We start from the raw sequence: 23,235 nt of genomic DNA on the forward strand, positions 1-23,235 counted from the left end.
CCTCAGTATTGCCAATCTGACAACTATTCCGTGCCCAACACCGTGTATGAGGCTGTGTGCTTCATTCAGGGAACTGAATGATGAATGCGTCACAGGTGCTGCTTTCAAGGAAGGCAGACACGTAAGAAGCACATATAAAAGAAAGCATAGGCAAAAATTACTGAAAACTCATCACCTGCTTAGAAATTTAAATACCAACTTTTTTTCAGTGTCAAGAATTCCATTTTAAACAAAAACTAAGCAAATTTGTTTTACAGTGCATTATACTTATCAGCCACTAGAGATCAGTATAACACAAGAAATTAGAGTACTTGCTCCCACTATTTCCAAATGCAACCACTGCAGATATCGGCTACATTAAAACACACACATTATACATGCAGATACACAAATAATTGTAATGACTTACTTACATTTATATACTTAGCTACAGCTAATTGTGCATGCTGTTTAGATCTTTAAAAATGCAACGTAAATAAAACCTAAGATCCACACGTCTAATCAAAGCAATTCAGTGTTTCAGGAAAATATATGATAAAGTTTATTTGAAATCATATGTATACATATTGAATGACTGGCATATTCTTTACAACACAGAATGATTTTAGTTGAAATATAAGGAAGTCTATCTTTTTAGTAACTAGTGTGCATGCATGTATATCAATCTAGATATATCTACATGTATTTATAACACCCCAAGGAAGTCTCAATTAACTCCCCTTTTTTTCACCCTGTGGTGGGAGATGGTGGTCTGAGTCTGCATGTATCTCACAATAGGTTACAGAATCAGAATAGGCCGGGCGCAGTGGCTCATGCCTGGAATCCCAGCACTTTGGGAGGCCGAGGCGGGCAGATCACGAGGTCAGGAGATCGAGACCATCCTGGCTAACACGGTGAAACCCCTTCTCTACTAAAAATACACAAAAATTAGCCAGGCGTGGTGGCAGGCGCCTGTAGCCCCAGCTACTTGGGAGGCTGAGGCAGGAGAATGGTGGGAACTTGGGAGGTGGAGCTTGCAGTGAGCTGAGATCACGCCACTGTACTCCAGCCTGGGCAACAGAGCGAGACTCCGTCTCAAAAAAAGAAAAAAAATAAAGAATCAGAATATAGGTCAGTAGATTTTTATAGTTGGCTGAATCATTTTCCCTGACATCCTCTTCTTTTACCTATTTTTTATTACAACCACTAGCGCAAGGGCATTTTCAAAAACACCAGTTTTCATAGGGATACAAACATAATCATCTATGCAATAAATAATAAATGCATAAATAAATTAACCAAATAAATAAATGAACATATGTCTGCTTTTCTGCCAACCCAATATAATGTGGCTAATTAAGGAAGGGATTAAGGACATTTAATTAACTGGCTTGTTGATGTGATGAAAGGTTAAAATATGTCTATAAATGATGTCTCTCTCAAATAGCACACACATACATTATAATAGTGATGTCAATGGAAAATGATACTGGCATTTCGTTGATAAGCATAGAATAAGCTAGTTTTGATCTCAAGCATGCATATAATTAACATAAATGATTTTAAATAATTTTTTTCTTACAAATTTTTAAATGCCTCTAAGACGTGAAAAGAAGAAATTCTCAATGTTCAAACTGCTTCAGGATCTATATGGTAATATAAATTTAGACACGCCTTACAGGAAAGGAAATCTAGAAGCCTGCTTTCTCATTTGCAGATGCTTTGCTTCATATCTGATGAGACTCATAATATCAGTCAAGGCCCAGCAAACATTGATATAAAACATTCAACTGCAAAGTTCTTTTTTTGGTACTCAAAATACTCCTTTATCATTTTTATTTTTTTACTGGTTAAGCTCACAGAAATGGTAACTTTTCATGAAAAACTGAATAATTATCTAATTTCATTTTTTACCATTAAACAAAATATACCAGCAAAGCATCTTAAATCCTTGTTTGTAGTTATGGCTTCTTGCAGTTACATTCTTCCCACCCACAGCTGTTCTTTAATGGAACTGTAAAATTCAGAAGCCAATTTCAACAAAAATTACCATTAATACCCAAATAGGAGAAATGACTTAATTTAGCTAAAACAGATCTTCGAATACAGGAAAGATGCTGCTTTTTAATACCTTAGTAAAGGCTATAAAAGTAAACCTAATATTAAAAAGTAAAAGAGAATATGTAGACACGATGAAAGGTCTAGACTTCTTCATTTAATATTCATGATCTATTTGCCAAGGAAGAGAAAAGAATATCAGGATATTCCCCTCTTTCTTCTCTTTTAGTGGTAGCTAATTTGTTCTGCCTCCATTAGTCTGATCAACACTGGACCTGTTTTATCCCAGTTCTCACAATTTCTTTCCAAGTGATTTAATTATTTATTAATCTGAGGCTAATGATAAAAAAGGGTATAAAATTAAAACATGTCAAATCCCTATGAGTGTGCCAGAAATTTACATACAGAATATTTCTTTTGACCATCTTATATGTATTAGGGTTAGAAAATGTTATCAGATATTAAATAGATACTGTTTGAGATTACTTAAATAATAAGTCAAATAACTTTCAAGATTATATGACCAGTATGTAATAGCATTCAAATCTGACTGGCTTCAACAATCTATCTTCTGCCATGTCTATGTATGACTAGTCTAAGAACCGATTTAGGGACCCACCTGGGTGTTAGTATTAAGTGGCCATCAGGTGCTGTGTTTAATTTGACAAATGGTCCACCATCGGTAGAGAAGATTGGCACTGATGAGTTTCCACTCCTAGAGAAAAAAGAAAAAAGCATACAGACAAAACAAAAGCATAAAGAAAAGACCATAAGCTAGACTTTCAGTTCCTTAATGCTGTGGACATTAAAACAAATTATGGGATACCAGCCAAAAAAATGAACGTTTTAATATAAAACTTCATGTGTTTTCGTATCTAAAGGATGATGCAAATTAGTAGAATTACCCATAATCACATGAAATGTCATTTTAACTTTAATGTAATATCTTTAGTCTTTGTTTGCATTCTTATGTATTATTTTACAAAGTTAAATCATTACATATATCACTTAGTTACCTGGTTTTATAAATGTGATTTTTTCTATGTTGTCAAATAGTTTCCATAAAAACCGCTTTGAATGACAATTTCCCAGCATTGCTGTACTGTAATTTATTAAGCTTTTCTCCTGTTGTATAGCTCATCTTTTTTTTAGCTCATCTTTTTAAAAGTGCATGTAGAGAACAACATAGACAGAGACTATCTTCAGTGTTTACTTTTGCTTTGCTCTTGATATTTCATTCAATTCAAAGGCTAACAAGCCCTAATTTAAAGGAAGTCATGTGATTGCACTAAAAGAGAGACTATGCAGCTTTGGCCTGCAAGTGTCAATTGGTGAGGCACCACAGGGTGGAGAGAGACACCTCTGTGTGATCAAAGACATCGAGGCCCCAGGCTTTCTTTTCCCTGAAAACCTATAATTCTCATGCTCTCAACTGTGAGCTCTAATTGAAGATTTCTCTTAATTATCCTGACACTCTTTTTTAGACTTAGCTGGAGACTTTTAGCTTTTAATTCTTAATCTTGTTTCTTGCCTTTTATTTCAGATTTTAATCATCATATAAAAATATGCCTTTAGGCTGGAAACATCCTGAGTTCTGCTCTCTTCTACCGGTGAGCAGGGAGATGATGTGGTTCTACGTTTTGGAGTACTGTGATGGACCCACCCATTGCCTCTTTAAAAGAAGCCCCAATGTCTTCCCCAGGCTATTGCCAACACTGATCCTTTTCTGTCTGTTTCCAGGGAACTTCCAAGTAACATTCAAAGCTTTTCTGATCAGTTAGAAGACATGAACTATTTAGAAAGTGATTCTTCTCTCTTTTAATGCTTTTATCAAGCTGAAAGAATGTTTACTAACTTTCATCTACTGAACATAGAGCTGGGACAATAGATGTCTATTTAATGTTCCAGAATTTAAATCTTGCACTTTTATTTTGTAAACAGATAAAAGTAACTGAAACACACAAAGCCATTACCATACTTTAATAAAGCCTGAAATGGATTTACCAAGGGAAAGATGAGCCTTGGAATTCCTATTGTTAAAGATTATGCTATTCCACCAAGTGGGCAGAAGGAAAATCTCATTTAAATATTTATATAAAATGTATTTGCTATGGCTTAGAAAACAAAACAGGTGTGAAGATGTCAAAGGGTAGCTGAGAATGTAGAAAGTCTGGAATGCTCCAGATCATGAAGAACTTCACAGATGCAGAACATCTGTATTTAAGGACTCACACATTTAGAGCAGACTGAATCTAGATAAACACAGATGTTAGAGGACCTTGAATTTCACCATTCTTGCAGGTTTTGGTAGAAATTCTCACAGTAATCTCAGCTTTCAAAAATATCAAGGGATGCCATTTCAAATTAAAGAGGTTTTAGTTGTGTTTTGCTGTCTGCAGGCTCCAGAAACGTCATTGGAATTGGTTGATTCGTGAACATTACTGCTGCCAGAGTAAAGTTGATTGGTTGGGAGAGTCATTCTCCAGCCTGTCTTCTAGACATCTCTCTTCTTTTCTTGTGTTTGATCATTTCTAGTTTCATTTCTAGTTTCCTCATTCAGCTGAATGCCTGCCCTGTGTTTAACATTCTTCTAGGTAGTTTTCCACGTTCCTGACTCCCCATGACACATTCTCAAAGTGATGCTCTTTCCAGACAAGCAGCACCAGCCTCAGGAGAGAACATAGGTCCAAAGGCAAATTCTCCACCCTCACTCGAGGCCGACTTAGCCAATAGTCTTAGGCCTGCTCTAGGGTAGGGTCCGGCTATCTGTATTTCACCAAGCCCTCCAGGTGATCCTGGTGCCTGCTACAGTCAGGAAATCATGTTACAGCCAAATATAGCATCTTTTTCTGCTACTGGCATGAGGCTCTGCTTTTTGACATACAAAGTGACTTCTAGTTACCCAATAATCTGTTTTACGGCACTCATGTCTAAATGAGGAAAACTTTTGAAAGGTGTATCATTAAAAATAGATGTTAGAGAGGTGGATTTTAGACTCTTCACTTATCTATAGCTATCCTTTCCCCCGTCTCTTGGATATCTCTTTTAAGACAGAGCCCGAAGGGATACATTCCTTTTTCTTTCTTTCCCTTTCTTTCTTTCTTTTTCTTTCTTTCTCTCTCTCTTTCTTTCTTTCTTTCTTTTTTTCTTTCTTTGTTTTTCTTCTTTCTCTCTTTCTTTCTCTCTTCTTTCTCTCTCTCTCTCTTTCTTTCTCTCTCTCTCTTTCTTTCTCCTTCCTTCCTTCTTGCCTTCCTGCCTTCTTTCTTTCTCTTTTTTTTTTGGATACTCTGTTGCCTAGGCTGGAGTGCAGTGGCTCAATCTCGACTCACTGCAACCTCTGCCTCCCAGGTTTAAGTGATTCTCCTGACTCAGCCTCCCGAGTACCTGGGACTACAGGCATGTGCCACCACACCTGGCTAATTTTTTTTGTATTTTTAGTAGAGAGGGTGTTTCACTATGTTGGCCAGGCTAGTCGTGAACTCCTGACCTCAAGTAATCCACCTGCCTTGGCCTCCCAAAGTGCTGGGATTACAGGTGTGAGCCACCACACCTGGCCAGATACATTAATTTCTCTGGAAATTCACACCAAAATTTGGAGAAAAACTGAATTGAACAAGTATTTAAAAATTATATGTAAATATTTTTTAAGCAAGCCTATTTATGACACATCTACTTCTGGCATGCATTTGGATAGGATTGACAGTGATTTTTTTTTAAACATATGCCTATTCTAGAAGGAAAGATGACTAAAGCCAAATTTTTAAGAATAATGGGTATTCAGTAAATGCCACTTGTTCCACCCTGAGATTTTCAAATGCTGCTCCAGGATGGCACTTTCACTATCCAGCAGAGAAAACTGGAGATACATACACACATGGATAAAAGATGTGTAATCTTATTTTCTGAGATGATCTTTTCAACATTTTTAGTCTCAAATTTAACATGAGAAAACAAATATAAATATGTCATCTTGGGTTATTTAGAGTAGTTGAACAAAATACTCCTTCAAAACTAGTTACAAAATTATCACATAATTACATTTTTGTACTAAATATTGTTACCAGCAACATAAGAGTAGGGTATAGGGCCCTCAGTTCATACCAATGTTTCTCCAGATGTCAGTTCTACATGTTAAATTTGGGATTTGTGATGGACTACCTGCATTTCAAATCCTGTCAGGTCAAACTCATTCTTTTTCTGACTAAACACAATGTATTTCTTTGTAAGCACAGTAAACAGATTAAAAAGCAGCAGAAGTTTACAACAAACTATTCCTTATTTTAAGAAATCACGAGGCAATAAATATACATTAAAAATCTTCTTCACAGAATAAAAGATTACCCTATCTGAAGTCACCATTTACTTTTGAAAGACAAAAATCTCAGAACTACTAAAAAATTGAATTCAGAGGAAATGTATTATATTAAGTTCTGTAATTTAAGCACGCACCTGAGGCTCTTACTGCCTCAGTTTTCTTTTCTTGCAAGGAAATTAGTTGTTGATTTTTAGAGAGGCACTCTGCGAATATTAAAACTAGACTGTACATTTTCTAAATCTTTAAAATGTTCCATATTTGCAGATTTAGATAACTTCATTACACATTCACATAGCTGTTTGAAATCAGAAGTTTAGTATCACATAGAAACTCCATATAGCATTACCTTGTTGACATACTAATGCCTCCCGGAAACCTATTTCTAAGCTTTTATTGCCATTTTTATAGGTTATATAACCTCAAAGAGCTCTCCTTACTTCAGGAAAACTTTATTCCATGTAAGAAAAGAAGCATATAGGTGCAACCATTATTATTTTTGAGGTCATAGATGGAGTATAAAAACATACTCATAGATGAATTCTAGGGAGTAAAAAAGGATATCTCAGGGATACTTGCGTGGTATTAAATCTTCTGCCTCTGTTCTTAGTCCCTGACTAGGTTTCTTCTCTTTTGTCTCACTTCTCAGGCTGAATTTGCTGTGATAAGAATTCTTCCCTGGAGCAGGAGCTTAGGCGGGGATGTTTTAAGGCCTTTGGACACACTAAAGCTAAAAAGAATAATAATGCATGCTGCAAATACTGCAGCTAGGCACTGTAGCTCATTTCACACCCCAAAAGGTTTAAGTAATGAATAGAGCCAGGTGGGATTAGCCTGAAAAGGCTTTTGGAGAAGGACGGTTGTTTCTTTTCAGATTGGAGGGAAAGAAGGGGATTGATTTAGCAGGACAGAAGGCAGGGGGACCATTTTACAGGCAGAGGCTTGGTGGATAGAAGAGATTTGATGGCAAATCATCCCACTAGGAGAGTAAAGGCATGTGGGCAGGTAGGTAGAAATGCCATTTCTGAGCTGGACACATTTCAACTACAATTATTTAACCATGTATTGCATTTATAACAATACACCTAGCACACACCTAGCCCAGTGATAGCTCTTAGCAAACAGGTAAGTTTAATTAATTTTAGATTTTCTGACTTCCACCCTTAGGAGTTGATGGCATTTACTCAGAAGTAAAGAAATGTCAATAAAAACAATTATCTTAACCTAATCAATTTCTACTTTTGTGGAAGCTACTGTATTAAGAGCAAGAGGTAAATTGATGGGTTAGTCTGGTAGCTATTCTCTGTTATCTTACAGATGCAATGGTATTACAAAGGAAAGAAACTGCTGGTACCTCCTTCCTACCAAAAATACGTCTGAGAGAAGTGATACTTCTAGGAGATTGTCAAAGAGGCAGGATCTCTTCATGGGCAACATCTTGGAAACCTTGGGCAACGTGAACCACTTTAACATTATTTCCTTAGCTGCTGCTGCTGTTGGAGTTCCTTTTGTTTGTTTGTTTGGAGTAGAAGACATATGACACACACCTCTACATTTCTTATTAAGTTTTCTCAGTGCATTATCACTTTCTAAGTACACATGAGTGAAATTTCCTTTAGAATTTAGTGTCCTTTAGAACTTGTCGTCCCTTTGGAACTGTTAGCATTTATCTTATTTCATCAGGAAAATTACACGGTTTTTTAATGTTTTCCTTTTTGCGTGGGTCTCCAGGAATCTCAGACATAAGTGTTAGTAATTACACCGACCTTTCATGTTTTGTAGATTTGCCTCTTTATTTCTTTGGATCTTATTTTTCTGTAGTATTCTATTAAACTTACTGCATATGTTCTTTGTTATATAGACCTCAGTTCCTTTTTGGAAAAGAGATAATGGAAGAAAATCATGGGGGAAAAAAGAAAGAATAGAAACACATGAGGAAAGAAGAAAGAAAATGAGGAAAGGAGAAAGAGGAAGGAAAAATTAAAGGGAGGGAGGAAAAAGGGGATATTATTTCACTGGATTTTATCGATTTTATTCAAAAATTGTTCTTCATCTCATAGAATATATAGCGTTAATTACAAGTTGAGCAGTTGGAAGCACTTTTTAGAATAAAAGCAGAATGAATAAGGAAGGTTTTGTTATAAGCTTCATAGGGCTAAGGTTTTCTGTCCTTACCTATTTCTGTTTTAGAATATAGAAACCTCCACTTTTCCAAATAACAGGATCTAAGGAAATGATAAAGGACATTGTCTTGGGTGAAAACATACTCTCTTGTTTTTATATAACAAAATAAATACCTATACATTACAGATAATTTTTGGCAGATGATTTGTAGTTGTGCCAAAACATAAAAGATGTTCTCCCTCTTTTGTGTGTGTAATTATATTCTGAGTAATTTCCTGACAACAAAGAATCTCTTTGGTGACAAAATACATATTAAAAAGTGTAAGCCAAAATAGGAGTGAAAGACAAAGAAGATTCTCCCTGAATGGTGGTGGTGCAAAGAAATGACATTTCACAAAAGTCTTGATTTCCAATAAAATATTTTCAAATACTTAGTAGGAGAAAGGAGGAATAATGTTTTTCCAGGTAAGAAGTAATACCAGTCTGTGGGTGGTGAAAACCTTGCTATGGATATTTTTCACTCTGTTGATGACATCCTTCTCAGATTTCTGATGCAGGTTTTAAAAAATTCTCCACTTGATTTCATCTATGCCAGGGTTTGTGGGGGTCTGGGGTGGTTCTAACAAAGTCAAAGTATGCTAGGACAAACTAAGAAATGTCCTGGATTAAGTCAGATGATTCTCAACAGGGTGTTTAAACCTGGTACGGTAGAAAAAAGTTGTTTGATATGTGTGTGTGTGTGTATCTTTATTTTGTTTTTATTACCAGGTGAAATCAAACTGTCAAAGTTTGGGGATGCTTTGTATAACTTCTATGTTGTTTTCTACCGAAATGAGTATATGAAGGATCGTGCGTGTCTTGACTACTCTGTCAGAATGACCTCGGCCTTTTAAAGAACTAAGACCTCTGGGTCTCACTCCAGCCAGGGTCCTTCACCTCTTTGGAATCCATGGAAGTTCATGATAACATGTAGGAGGTTTGCAGTTGGCAAAGAAATAATTACATCTTTATTTTTACTAACTTTAATCTCTTCTTCTGATACAAATGTAGGTGATTAACCACAAAATTCTTAGCAATATCTATAATATGGTCACCAAAATGAACTGCAGATATATTCATATCATATTGCAGTTGCTAGACACATATATCATTTATGTTCACCTTTGATACTACAGTGGCCATTAGAGCCACCAGTGTATCTTATTAAATATGTTAATAAAGAAATATATATTTCCATGGATTTAAAAATTTTTGATAATTATTTTTAATGTAATAAATTTCCTTTGTAGTTCTGTGTGTTCTAGTTTATATACTTAAAAATACTCTTTTTTGTGTGTAATTATATTCTTATTAATTTCCTGGCAACAAAGTCTCACTTGGGTGACAAAATACATATTAAAAAGTGTAAGCCGAAGTAGGAGCAACAGACAAAGAAGATTCTCCAAATTAAGTTTCCCCAGACTGACAAAAGTACCTATGACACATAAACAAAGGTTGAGAGCACTTACCCTAGGTGGTGGTTCTCAACTCTAGAATGCATCTGAATTACCTGAAGGACTTATTAAATCACAGATTGCTGGGCCTTACTCTAGACTTTTGGGTTCAATAGGCCAGAGGTAGGATTCCAGGATTTGAATTTCCATACTTTTTTTTTTTTTTTTTTTTTTTTTTTTGAGACGGAGTCTCGCTCTGTTGCCCAGGCTGGAGTGCAGTGGCGCGATCTCAGCTCACTGCAAGCTCCGCCTCCCGGGTTCACGCCATTCTCCTGCCTCAGCCTCCCGAATAGCTGGGTCTACAGGCGCCCGCCACCACGCCCGGCTAATTTTTTGTATTTTTAGTAGAAACGGGGTTTCACCGGGTTAGCCAGGATGGTCTCCATCTCCTGACCTCGTGATCCGCCCACCTCGGCCTCCCAAAGCGCTGGGATTACAGGTGTGAGCCACCACGCCCGGCCCCTTGAATTTCTATAAATTTATCCCAGGTGATTCCATGCTGGGATGGAATTTGGTCCTAAAACCACACATTGAGATCCACTGACCTAGACCATTCTGAATCTAAGAGTCTGAGGCTGAGACTAGGTGATTCTTATAAAACCACACATTGAGATCCACTGACCTAGACCATTCTGAATCTAAGAGTCTGAGGCTGAGACTAGGTGATTCTTATGTATAACCAGGCTGTACCTTCAAGAGCCGGTGTAGCTGTTGTATTACCAGTCAGTGGTACACCTATTGTCACTCCCTTGCCCAGAGCAGACATAATTATCTTATCACTGTGCTTTCCCCCACCCTGCTAGATATTAAACCTATTAAGTATTAATGTTAAAAAGTATCAAATTATGGTAGTTTGCTATTAATGATTTGCTCTTTATTTTTAATTAATGCATTTCTAATTTTAAAATGGAGAAAACATCAGAGTTATAATTTGTGCTTCAAGTAAATGATGGACTTTGTAGTTAAGTCAATTAAACCAAATTAAAATAAGATTTCTTCCACCACCTTGCCCAAAGCTTTTCTCACCCACCCCACCACAGTAACATAGCTAAGAATAAAAGTACCTTCTGTGCTGAAGTTGCAAATCAAAAAATTTCAAAAATGTAAAATATTATTTATTTCTGTGTAAAGTTAGCAAATTAAGTAAAAATCATCTAAAGCCAAAGGTTACATTTTTTTTTTACTGTTCCCATATCTGTGTTGTTGTTTTGTGTCCTGAGTTGTAGTAAGTCAAGGTTTTCCCCACATACTTGAAAATTTTGGGACATTGGCAGAAAATATGAACAAGGGCAGAAGCACTATATGTCTACCACCTCCTTAAACTAGGATGAAACATAGGTTCTATTTCCAGTGTTCCGGAACTCAGTGCTAAGTTGTATAAACAAATTCACTGTGGTGGTTACATCAGAATTTAAATGATTATGCTCTATGTTTTTGAAAGGCTTATTGAAGAACATTTTAATCTCTTCCCCCAGTATTTTCAAAACACCGCTGCAATGGAAGAACCTTGGGGTAATTCCGTTTCTTATTAGCATTTGAGAATGTAAGGCTCAATTTGATGTTGCTGATATTTAGAAGTATCTTGGACAGGACTAATATGGGATTTAAAAATTAACACCAATTCCTCATAGGCCACCTTATTAGAACACAAATAACTAACTCCACTTTTGAGATATTAGTATTTCCTAAATTCTCTAAAGTTTTACAGAAATGATGTTTTTTTCTAGATTTTGATGATTTAGCAGGGTAAATCTGCTATATCATTTATATATTGGGTTAGTAACAGGGAAATGCTATTTGCTAGGAAATACCATTAAAAAAACACTACCCTAAGTTTTTTTAACCTTTATTGTTGCATCAGTATAAAATGTTTTCTTTCATGCTTTGATCAAAGACATGAAAATGTTATTCAAGGTACTTTTTACTTATGCATGTAATGAATGGTAGGAAATGAAAATGTTTAATATAAAAAAAGGAAAGGCTAATGAAATAGGCCTCATAGGATTTACTAGAATCTGAGGGGAATTGCATTTTGTACCCTATCTGCATAAATAATCTTGAGAGACTACAGTGGCTTTTTAATAAATTGACTATCAAATTACTTTCTACTGCAGCAAACACACATCATTTTAAACTCACTAAGTTTTCTTTCAGTCACCATGCACCAGTCTAGACAAATTCTCATTAAGGATATAACTTTCTTTCAATTACTAGAGCACTATGGAGACTATTTAATAAGCACAGGCTCAAAGATTAAAGTCTTTGCAGAGATTACCTGACTCATTTCTGAAGAAAGCAAGCACCTGACCTTCATCAAAAATATTGTATCTAAGGCAGTGGGATGTACTACTTGTGTTACATACACTAAAAAATCTGGTTATTTGTCTCTGTATCTGGTTAGAAGGACTATGATTCATGGGAAATGGGATCAGTGAACTAGAGAGTAAAATCTGGCTGGGGAAACCACGTAAGTAAATAGAACAGAGCTGTGTGTTATCCACTCAGCTCAGGCCATTTTCTAGAAAGCCTTCCTTGACATGCCTTTATTGACTTAAGTTCTGCTACAGCACATTGCATTTATCACATTATATTGTAATGATCTATTTATGTGTCTATCATCACCACATAAGCATGTAAAGCCATGTCTTATTTATTCATGGAACAGATACAATATCATCACCTGTGCTTAGATTTCTGACCCAGGAATAATAATAATATATTTACATGATATACTGTTAAAATGTAATAAAGATGGATGTTTCCTTCCAATGCATTGGAAGGAACGTAAATGTAGGGATCCACATTTTGCTATCACCCAACTAACAGGTTTCATTCAAATTAATTGAAAAAAACTTCTGTCAAAGTAAAGTGTTGATCATTTTGACCTTTGTGAATAACTCATCTTAACCCAATACATCCTCCAGGAAACAATGTAGTTAAAATTCACAAACCACAATGGAAAGAACTCCTCTTTTTATAATCACATGGTGATCTGCGAAAGGTGATGAATTGAGACACAAATCTGGGCAGGGAAAGCCCAGTCATCCGGGGCACTCGGGTGCATCAATTGTGGAAGCAAGGTCAAGTCCCCAATCTCCCTAGCTTAATCTTTAGAAACTAAGTTCCTGAGTCTATACAGCAGCTCCTGAGCAATTGAAGCTAACGGCTTCCTAGGACCTCACCTCTTTGAATTCACTATTGAACTAAAATTAGTGTTTAAAGTAGGAACTTGGAATGAATGCCACTTACCCAGTTCTTTACTTGAAATGAAAATAAACAACTGTCACTTTCTGGGTTTTGTTGACTCTTTATCAACAAAAATTGTTTCTCCTACAACTTGCCCTCTTTCAAGACTTTATGTCTGAAAGCTCCCCATGTTTAAAGAGTTTTTGTTAAAGTTTATAATGTAGAATAAAAAGAATTACACACAGACACACACATACACACACACACACATTTAAAGTACAGGAAGACTGACTAATACGCATAAACCAAATCGATTTTTTAACATATACTATTTATAGAAAATATGCTCAATAAAAGTAGGAATAGAAAGAAATTACAAAAGAATGTGGTTTCACCCCATTTTATAAAAAGTTTAAAAGTACATATATGAACAAAGATCTAGAAAACTATACACTGAGACTTTTTTTTTTTAAAGTTCTGGGACACATGTGCAGAACATGCAGTTTTGTTACATAGGTATACATGTGCTATGGTAGTTTGCTGCACCCATCAACCCATCATCTACATTAGACATTTCTCCTAATGCTATCCCTCCCCTAGTCCCCCACCCACTGACAGGCCCTGGTGTGTGATGTTCCCCTCCCTGTGTCCATGTGTTCTCATTGTTCAACTCCCACTTATGAGTGAGAATATGCAGTGTTTGGTTTTCTGTTCCTGTGTTAGTTTGCTGAGAATGATGGTTTTCCAGTTTCATCCATGTGCCTACAAAGGACATGAACTTATCCTTTTTTATTGCTGCGTAGTATTCCATGGTGTATATGTGCTACATTTTCTTTATCCAGTCTATCACTGATGGACATTTGGGTTGGTTTCAAGTCTTTGCTGTTGTGAACAGTGCTGCAATAAACATACGTGTGCATGTGTCTTTATAGTAGAATGATTTATAATCCTTTGGGTATATACCCAGTAATGGGATTGCTGGGTCAAATGGTATTTCTGATCTAGATCCTTGAGGAATTGCCACACTGTCTTCCACAATGTTGGGAAAACTGGCTAGCCATATGCAGAAAACTGAAACTGGACCCCTTCCTTACACCTTATACAAAAATTAACTCAAGATGGATTAAAGACTTAAACGTAAGACCTAAAACCACAAAAACCCTAGGAGAAAACCTAGACGTTATCATTCAGGACATAGGCATGGGCAAAGACTTCATGACTAAAACACCAAAAGCAATGGCAACAAAAGCCAAAATTGACAAATGGGATGTAATTAAACTAAAGATCTTCTGCACAGCAAAAGAAACTATCATTAGAGTGAACAGGGGACCTACAGAATGGGAGAAAATTTTTGCAATCTAGCCATCTGACAAAGGGCTAATATCCAGTATCTACAAAGAAGTTGTAACAAATTTACAAGAAAAAAACAAACAAATTTACAAGAAAAAAACAAACAACCCCATCAAAAAGTGGGTGAAGGATGCGAACAGACAATTCTCAAAAGAAGACATTTATGCAGCCAACAAATATATGAAAAAAAGTTCATCATCACTGGTCATTGGAGAAATGCAAATCAAAATCACAATGAGATACCATCTCACGCCAGTTAGAATGGTGATCATCAAAAAGTCAGGAAACAACAGATGCTGGAGAGGATGTGGAGAAATAGGAACGCTTTTACACTGTTGGTGGGAGCGTAAATTAGTTCAACTAAACTGATTATTTATATAATGAATAATGAAATTCATTTCCTCTCTTTGCTCTTGATAGGAATTTCATTCCTGATGAGGCTGACATTACTTGGATGAGGCTTGGAGCTGGGAAGTTTCCATTCTAAATGCACAGCTTTTTAGAATATAACAGGAACTGGAAGCTCTCAGTCCAACTGTAAGAAGCTAAGTTAGGTATAGAAGGAACGTACCTCAACACAATAAAGATTATATATGACAAAGCCATAGTTAACAATATATTAACAGGAAAAAGTTGAAATCTTTTCTTCTAAGAACTAGAACAAGACAAAGATACCTACTCTCACCACTCTTATTCAGTATAACACTGAAAGTCCTAGACAAAGCAATTAGAATAAAGAGAGAAATAAAGGGCATCCAAATTGGAAAGAAGGAAGTCAAATTGTCTCTGTTCATAGATGACATTATCTTATCTATAGAAAAACCTAAATACTCCACCAATAAAGGGACTTGATCATTGAATTTAGTAAAGTTTCAGGAAACAAAATAAACAAAACAGAATCATTACAGTTTCTGTACATCAACAACCAACTAGCTGAAAAAGAAATCAAGAAAGTAATCACATCTACAACAATCACAAAAAAAACAAACACCTAGAAATAAATTTAACCAAGGAGGTGAAAGACCTCTTCAAGGAAAACTGTAAAACACTGATGAAAGAAATTGAAAAGGACACAAACAAATGAAAAAACATCCTATACTCACGGATTGGAAGACTTAATATTGTTAAAATAACAATACTACCCAATCCCTATTTAATGATAGGGATTTAATGCAATCCCTATCAAAACACCAAAGACATTCTTCACAGGAATAGAAAAAAAATCCTAAAATTTGTATGCAACCACAAAACACACCAAATAGCCAAAGCAATCCTGAGCAAAAAGAACAAAACTGGAGGCTTCACACTACCAGATTTCAAAATATTCTACAAAATTACAGTAACCAAGATAACTGGCATAAAAATGGACAACAGACCAATGGAACAGAATAGAGAACAAGATAGAGAACCCTGAAATAAATCTATGTTTACAGCCCACTGATTCTTTTTTTTTTTTTTTTAACAAAGGCACCAAGAACATTCACTGGGGGGAAAGAACAATCTCTTCAGTAAATGATGCTGGGAAAACTGGATAACTATATGAAGTGTGAAACTAGACCCTTATCTCTCACCATATAGAAAAATCATATCAGAATGGATTAAAGAGTTAAATCTAAGACCTAAAATGTTGAAACCACTAGAATAAAACACTGGGGAAAACACTCCAGGACATCGGTCTGGACAAAGATGGCTTGAGTAAGCCCATAAAAGCACAGGCAACCAAAGCCAAAATGGACAAATGGGATCACATCACCCTAAAAAGCTTCTACACAGCAAAGGGAATAACCAACGAAGTGAAGAGCAAATCCACAGAATGGGAGAAAATATCTGCAAACTATCCATTTGACAAGCACATATTAACCAGAATATATAAAGAGCTCAAACAAATCGACAAGAAATAAAAACATATATTCCGACTTTAAAAATAGGCAAATTATCTGAATAGACATTTCTCAAAAAAAGACATACAAAATAGCCAACAGAATATGAAAAAATGCTCAACATCACTAATTACTAGAGAAATGCAAATCAAAACCACAATGAGATATCTCTCACCCCTGTTATAATAGCTTTTATCAAAAGAGAGGCAGTAAGGGATGCTGGTGAAGACATGGAGGAAGAAGAACACCCATAGACTGTTGGGGAAAATATAAATTAGTACAGCCACTATTCAGAACATTATGGAAGTTTCTTAAAAAACTAAAAATAGAACTACCATATAATCCAGCACTTCCACTGCTGGGCATATATTCAAAAGAAAGGAAATCAGTATATCAAAGAGGATATCTGCCCTCCCATGTTTATTGCAGCACTATTCACAATAGCCAACATTTGGAATCAACCTAAGAGAAAAGCATATGTTTTATAATTAGAAAACTTTGGGCACATGTTTTTATAGATAGGTATATCTATATTTACATATACCTAGAGTGTATATATAATGTATTGCTTAAGTATTTGGCACTGATTTTTAAAGACAAGGATTAGTCTAGAGTTTAGCATTACAATAATGTACAAAATAGACATGGTTCTTCCCTTTATAGACCTCATAGTTTAATATGACAAACAAACTTTAAATGATATAGTGTTATAAGTTATAAAGATAACCACATGTGAGCCAACATGGTTAGTAATCACTAAATCTTCAAAATCATTAAGGATCAGAATGGTGGGTTAGAGTTGCCAGGTTGTAAAATGCAAAATAAGTATGTTATTACTGCTCATTACTTTCATTTTCTACCTAATTACTTAATTACTTTTAAGACTTGATGGGAAGGTAAAAAACAAATATGGTGAAATTACATATTTGATGCAAGCTATTAGTGCATTAGACTGGGAGGTATAATACATTTTTGATGAGTTATTAATTGGAATTTTTACTTGCATCATCCTTGCTGAGAATATCTTTCTTTATCCTTCTATAATGTAAAATTTATAGAAATACTGTAGCGGGAGAGGGTATGCAAGATTTTTAATTTTAAAGATATTTTACAAATTTTGCATAACCTCTCCCACTACAATAGTACTTCTATAAATTTTCCAAAAAAACTATTGTAAATGTGTTGCAAAGATATAGCAAAAGCATATTGTCTGTAGTACCCTTGTGATTATTTATGTATATTATGATATAGGATAAAATGAAATATTTCATTAAAAAATCATCAAAAAATATAAAATCATGAGAAATGCTCACACATAAGTATTTTGTATAACAGTATATTGTATTTTATATAATATTTACATGTACTTATATTTATACAGTATTCATACAAAGGTTATTAACAGTGGTTATTATTTGAAAATGGGGTTAATCAAGATTTTTATTTTCTCCCTTTTGCTAATGTGTATTTTCTAAATTCATAACTTTATAAATTTTAAAGCTCTTATTAAACCTAATTTGATAGTAATAAAAAGGTTTGCGAATCTCTTAAAAAGGAACTCAGTAGAATTACTTACCCTAGTCCCAGCAGTTGACAAACATCATTTGAAATCTGGATGGTCCAGTTCTCAGCACAAGCTGTATGCCATATGCTCTGGATTCTGAACCGCACTAAACCATTGTTGTTCATTGTGCCATTGAAAAAACGCACTAAAGACATGGAGAGTATAATGGTAGTTACCAGAGACTGAAGGGTGCGGAGTATGGGAAGACATCATTCAAAGAGTACAGCGCTTCATTTAGACAGGAGGAATAAGTTCGTGAGATCTCTTGCACAGCACTGTGACTATAGTTAATAATAATGTATTGTATATTTCAAAATTTTGCAAAATTTCAAATTTTCTCATCATGAAATATGGTAAGTATTTAAAGGTGATGGATAGGTTGATTAGCATAATTCAATCATTCCTCAATCTCTCTCTCTCTCTATATATATATATACACACTTTTTAAATATATATATACACATCCTCTATATATACATTCTCTCTCCATACTTTCTATTAATATATATTACGTATAATAACATCACATTGTAACCCATAAATATATAGAATTAAATTTTTCAAATATACAGCAAATTTTTTGGAAAAATTAACAAAAAAAGAGACATTAAAGAGATTAGATTACACATGTGGTCATTTTGACCTAAATTGATAGGAGTAAATTATGACCTCTAAACTAAATGTGCAATGTTCTTAATATTTCGAGTTTAGAGATTGATTGTAGTTTTTCTTAAGAGCATGATGGAAGGTCTAATTTGAAAAATATAAATTTAGTAGACAATTTTGCTCTTTTATGTAACCATAAAAATGGAAAATGCAGAGATATGCAAGTTTATTACAAATCTATACAGCAAATAAACAGAAAATAAAGTTATCTGTGAAGAGTATATATAAGAGTATATATAAACTTAGTTTCTGAAAGAAGGAAACTCAAGTTTAGGGATTACTTTAGGAATTCCCTCCCCACCAAAAAAACAACTTTCTTTGTACTTGCTTTTATACCATTTGATTTCTATCATCTTACTCATCATTTTACAACCATTTTGAACAGAATTTTAAGGCCATTAGTGGCCAAGTAGGGGCTGGACCAAGCTAAGCGTGTTCATCAAGGGAGGAAAACATCAGTAATTGTAGTCTTACCTACAAACACTATGTTGTAATTCTATAAAATAATGCTACATTGTTTACCTTTTTTTCCTATTATGACAAGAGCTAAGAGCAGTGACTACAGAATTATACAAACTTAGGTTCAAAAACAGCTATGGCCCTTACTGGGTGTGCAACCTTTGGCAGCCACTTATCATTTCCAAGCCATAGTTTCCTCATGGGTAAACTATAGCCAATTTTTTTTTTCTTTTTTGAGATGGAGTTTCGCTCTTGTGACAAAGGCTGGAGTGCAATGGCACGATCTGGGCTCACTGCAACCTCTGCCTCCCAGGTTCAAGCGATTCTCCTGCCTCAGCCTCCGGAGTAGCTGAGATTACAGGCACCCACCACCACACCTGGCAAATTTCGTATTTTTAGTAGAGACAGGGTTTCACCATGTTGGTCAGGCTGGTCATGAACTCCTGACCTCAGATGATCTGCCCACCTCGGCCTCCCAAAGTGCTGGGATTACAGGCGTGAGCCACTGCGCCTGACCAACTATACCTAATACTTGTTGTGGATTTTTTTTTAACTTAGTTACAGTGCATGGTACATAGTATGTAAGTGTTAAATATTTCCTTAGAAATAAAAAGACATAATAAAAGTATCCATTACTCATAATGTTATTGAGGTGTGGAAGGGGAGCTGGACTGAAAACTCAGCAGGGCAGGGGGAGAAAGTGAACTATAAGTAAGCACACAGGTGCCTCTGAATGTGGGCAACAAACAGAAAACAGTAGCCAATATGAGTGGTGCTAGCCTGCTTGGCCTGGAATGTTGTCTCTGTGGTATTCTCGGCTTCCTATATGGGTATTTGTTGCTCTAGAATTACAGTTAATAAGTGTGACCAAATTGAAACAAACAATAAACTGAGGCCTGCGTATTAACTTTTCTTCTATCCAGATGGGGACAGAGGTGCTAAAATCATCTCAGAGATGAGATGTTCTTGTTCCAAAGCATCAAAACAGGTCCTAATAAACACACTTATAATCTTTCTTTGACACTGTAGAATCCAAATGCAGAGGCTAAAGTCATAAAAGTATTTTCCTAAAAATAAGACATACCACAATCTGCTTCATCTGAGCCATCCTCACAGTGCAGATGACCGTCACAGAGATTCACCAGTGGAACACACTCTCCATTTTTACATTGAAAATGGTCTTCCTTGCATGGCTCTATGGGGAAAGAATGTTTATTGTATAGGATAAAGAAAACACAAATGGATGATTCCAGAGTACAAATCCCATTTGCTCCCGTTTAAACATGAGTCCTTTGCCACAGCTCAAGGTAGAGCCAGCTTTGATACTGAGTAAATGATGAGTTAATGGGTGCAGCACACCAACATGGCACATGTATACACATGTAACAAACCTGCATGTTGTACACATGTACCCCAGAACTTAAAGTATAATAAAATATATATATATATAAAATAATAAACATGAGTCCTTTGCCACAGCTCAAGGTGGAGCTAGCTTTGATACTGAGTAAACGACGAGTTGATGGGTGCAGCACACCAACATGGCACATGTATACACATGTAACAAACCTGCATGTTGTGCACATGTACCCTAGAACTTAAAGTATAATAAAATATATATATATAAAATAATAAACATGAGTCCTTTGCCACAGCTCAAGGTGGAGCCAGCTTTGATACTGAGTAAACGACGAGTTAATGGGTGCAGCACACCAACATGGCACATGTATACACATGTAACAAACCTGCACGTTGTGCACATGTACCCTAGAACTTAAAGTATAATAAAATATATATGTATAAAATAATAAACATGAGTCCTTTGCCACAGCTCAAGGTGGAGCTAGCTTTGATACTGAGTAAATGACGAGTTAATGGGTGCAGCACACCAACATGGCACATGTATACACATGTAACAAACCTGCACGTTGTGCACATGTACCCTAGAACTTAAAGTATAATAAAATATATATGTATAAAATAATAAACATGAGTCCTTTGCCACAGCTCAAGGTGGAGCCAGCTTTGATACTGAGCAACACCATCTACTTGTTTGCTCAGAAAGCCTCAGAAATAGTTTCCAAGCTGATGTGTATGTAGCTTTAGAAGAGTGTGGATGAAACCTCAGACATCTCTTTTGCAGCAAAACTCAGGGAATTTCTAAGAGGTGGCTGAGAGGTTGTCAACTCACCTCTTCCTCGTAATTTTGTTAGTATCTCTTCAATAAACAAACTCCTCCACCCCAAACGAACATACAAGCAACAACCATTGAGCTGTTACTCAAGCACAGAGAGGTCCCCTGGCCTCACCATCCAAATGACACTTCCAAACCTTTGTAAGAAAGAAATGTGGAAGTTGTCTGTTGGTGAGATCAAAGTTGGATTGGGTCGGAAACAGAAGGCTCAATTAAAGCTTGGTCAGGCAGGAAAGGGTAGTTACAAAGAAATGGAAACTTTGCCGTATCGGTAATGTGAAAAGAAGTTGAGGATAGAGCTCCAAACAAGTACAGCAGTGTTGGAGGCATGGGCATGTGCTTGGCACATGGAGACACAAAAGGAAAATGAAAAACCTGGGCAAAGAAGAAATTGGGTAGCTCTGGAGGCCATTGGTGGTTGTTTCCTGAGTTTGGGTTGTGCAAAAAGAGGCCTAGTGGAAACATTCCTTATTTAGAAGTAGCTGCTGCTGTTTCCTGAGATTGTTCGGTCTTTAAAAGTTTTGTTCTGGGAGAGCCCTCATATCACTGGGAGAGAGGGGTTTGCTTCCCTCTTCCAGTGCTTTCTGATTATGGCTTAGGAGGTACAGTTATGTGCTGGAAGGAGAGTAGGAACTCCATGAGGGCCACTTGGAATTTGGTTCCCTAACAATGGTGATGGCTGTCAGGTGTGGAGAGGCTCAATGTCTTATCCCCTACATGGCACGTGAACAATCATATGGGAAAGAAAAAGCACTTGATAAAAATAAGAAACAGGGAAGCTTCTATTTTGAAAACTATTAGTGACTATTAGTCAATATAATAACATTACTATTACATTGCTTTCGAGGAGACTCAGTTCAGGTTAATATGATTTCAGAAACAAATTATAAAAATATCCATGGAGACTTTCTGAATTTATGATGACCAAACATAAAGCCACTTGAAAGAAATTATTCCTGTTGTTTTAGAATCTAAGTTGTAGACTCACATCTGAGAGTACTGAAAAATACCGTTACACTTCTAAAGAGAGGGACTCAGTATAGCCATACTACACTTATAGAAAAAAATACCAAAAGTAGTCCAGCAACTATCAATATCCATCATCTATTTTCAGCTTTTTAATAAAAGGGCATTAGAGTATTTTTCTAAAAAATATATTGAATAGAGTATTTGAGGGGGGGTGTTTTTATGGGGGTAAGGGGAGGGTGGTGCTATCCAGCAAACCAAGTGTGGGATGCCCTAAGAGAATCAATTCTTAATTGAGTTGCCTGAAAGAAGCAAGGTCAGCATCTCACTCCCTGGCCAAAAGTTGACTACACTGCATAACCACAAGGACCAGGCTTTCATGGGACTAGTGTAAGGGCTTTCAGATTTTTTAAAACTCTGACATTAGTATGAAACAGATTTTAAGTAATAACTCTAGGATACACATCAATGTGTGTGTTTGTGTGTGTGTGTGTAACTAAATTAAAATTTGCTTTTACTCTGTTCTATTATTTCCTATCCCATCCCATCCCATCCCATCCCATCCCATCCCATCCCATCCTATCCCATTCTATCCTGTCCCATCCTATTCCATCCCATCCCATTCCATCCCATCCCATCCCATCCCATCCCATCCCATCCCATCCCATCCCATCCCATCCTATCCCATCCCATTCTATTCCACAACAAGGCATAACATTTGTTGGGTAGTGAAACCAAATAAATTCATTTCACTACCCTGGTTTTTGATAAATACCAGGATAAACTGAAGTATACTGAAAATATTAATGAGACAGCAACATTATTTTCCTGAAGTTTGTGGGCAGATAGCTGTGTAAATAAAGATTGGTATCAATTCCTATGAAATGAAATCAGAAGTTAGGAAGTTGGCAAGGTGGACACTGGAAAGATGATCAGATGACAACTGCCTGGCAGGGAAGCCCGGCTCTAGCACAGAAAGTGGAGGAATGGAACCTGGGGATTAG

At 36.0% G+C, this 23,235-nt stretch overlaps 1 protein-coding gene and 1 long non-coding RNA gene across 5 annotated transcripts in view; one reads left to right on the forward strand and one right to left on the reverse strand.

The window, feature by feature from the left end:
* TMPRSS15 (transmembrane serine protease 15) overlaps positions 1 to 23,235 on the reverse strand; it is a 214,670-nt gene that overhangs the window by 25,856 nt on the left and 165,579 nt on the right. For all 4 annotated transcript variants that reach the window (XM_063803339.1, XM_063803340.1, NM_001428064.1 and 1 more), the window contains 3 exons: positions 20,156 to 20,266; positions 17,959 to 18,091; positions 2,657 to 2,752 (listed from right to left, as the gene is read on the reverse strand). In XM_063803339.1, the coding sequence (XP_063659409.1) occupies positions 2,657 to 2,752; positions 17,959 to 18,091; positions 20,156 to 20,266 (340 nt within the window). The remainder of the gene's footprint in view (positions 1 to 2,656; positions 2,753 to 17,958; positions 18,092 to 20,155; positions 20,267 to 23,235) is intronic.
* Positions 11,407 to 23,235, forward strand: part of LOC107970184 (uncharacterized) — a 36,536-nt gene continuing 24,707 nt past the window's right edge. Inside the window, exon 1 of the long non-coding RNA XR_001712560.3 lies at positions 11,407 to 11,478. This is a non-coding gene — a long non-coding RNA (uncharacterized LOC107970184). The remainder of the gene's footprint in view (positions 11,479 to 23,235) is intronic.

Source organism: Pan troglodytes, chromosome 22 (genome assembly GCF_028858775.2).
Source record: "Pan troglodytes isolate AG18354 chromosome 22, NHGRI_mPanTro3-v2.0_pri, whole genome shotgun sequence".
Classification (NCBI taxonomy): domain Eukaryota; kingdom Metazoa; phylum Chordata; class Mammalia; order Primates; family Hominidae; genus Pan; species Pan troglodytes.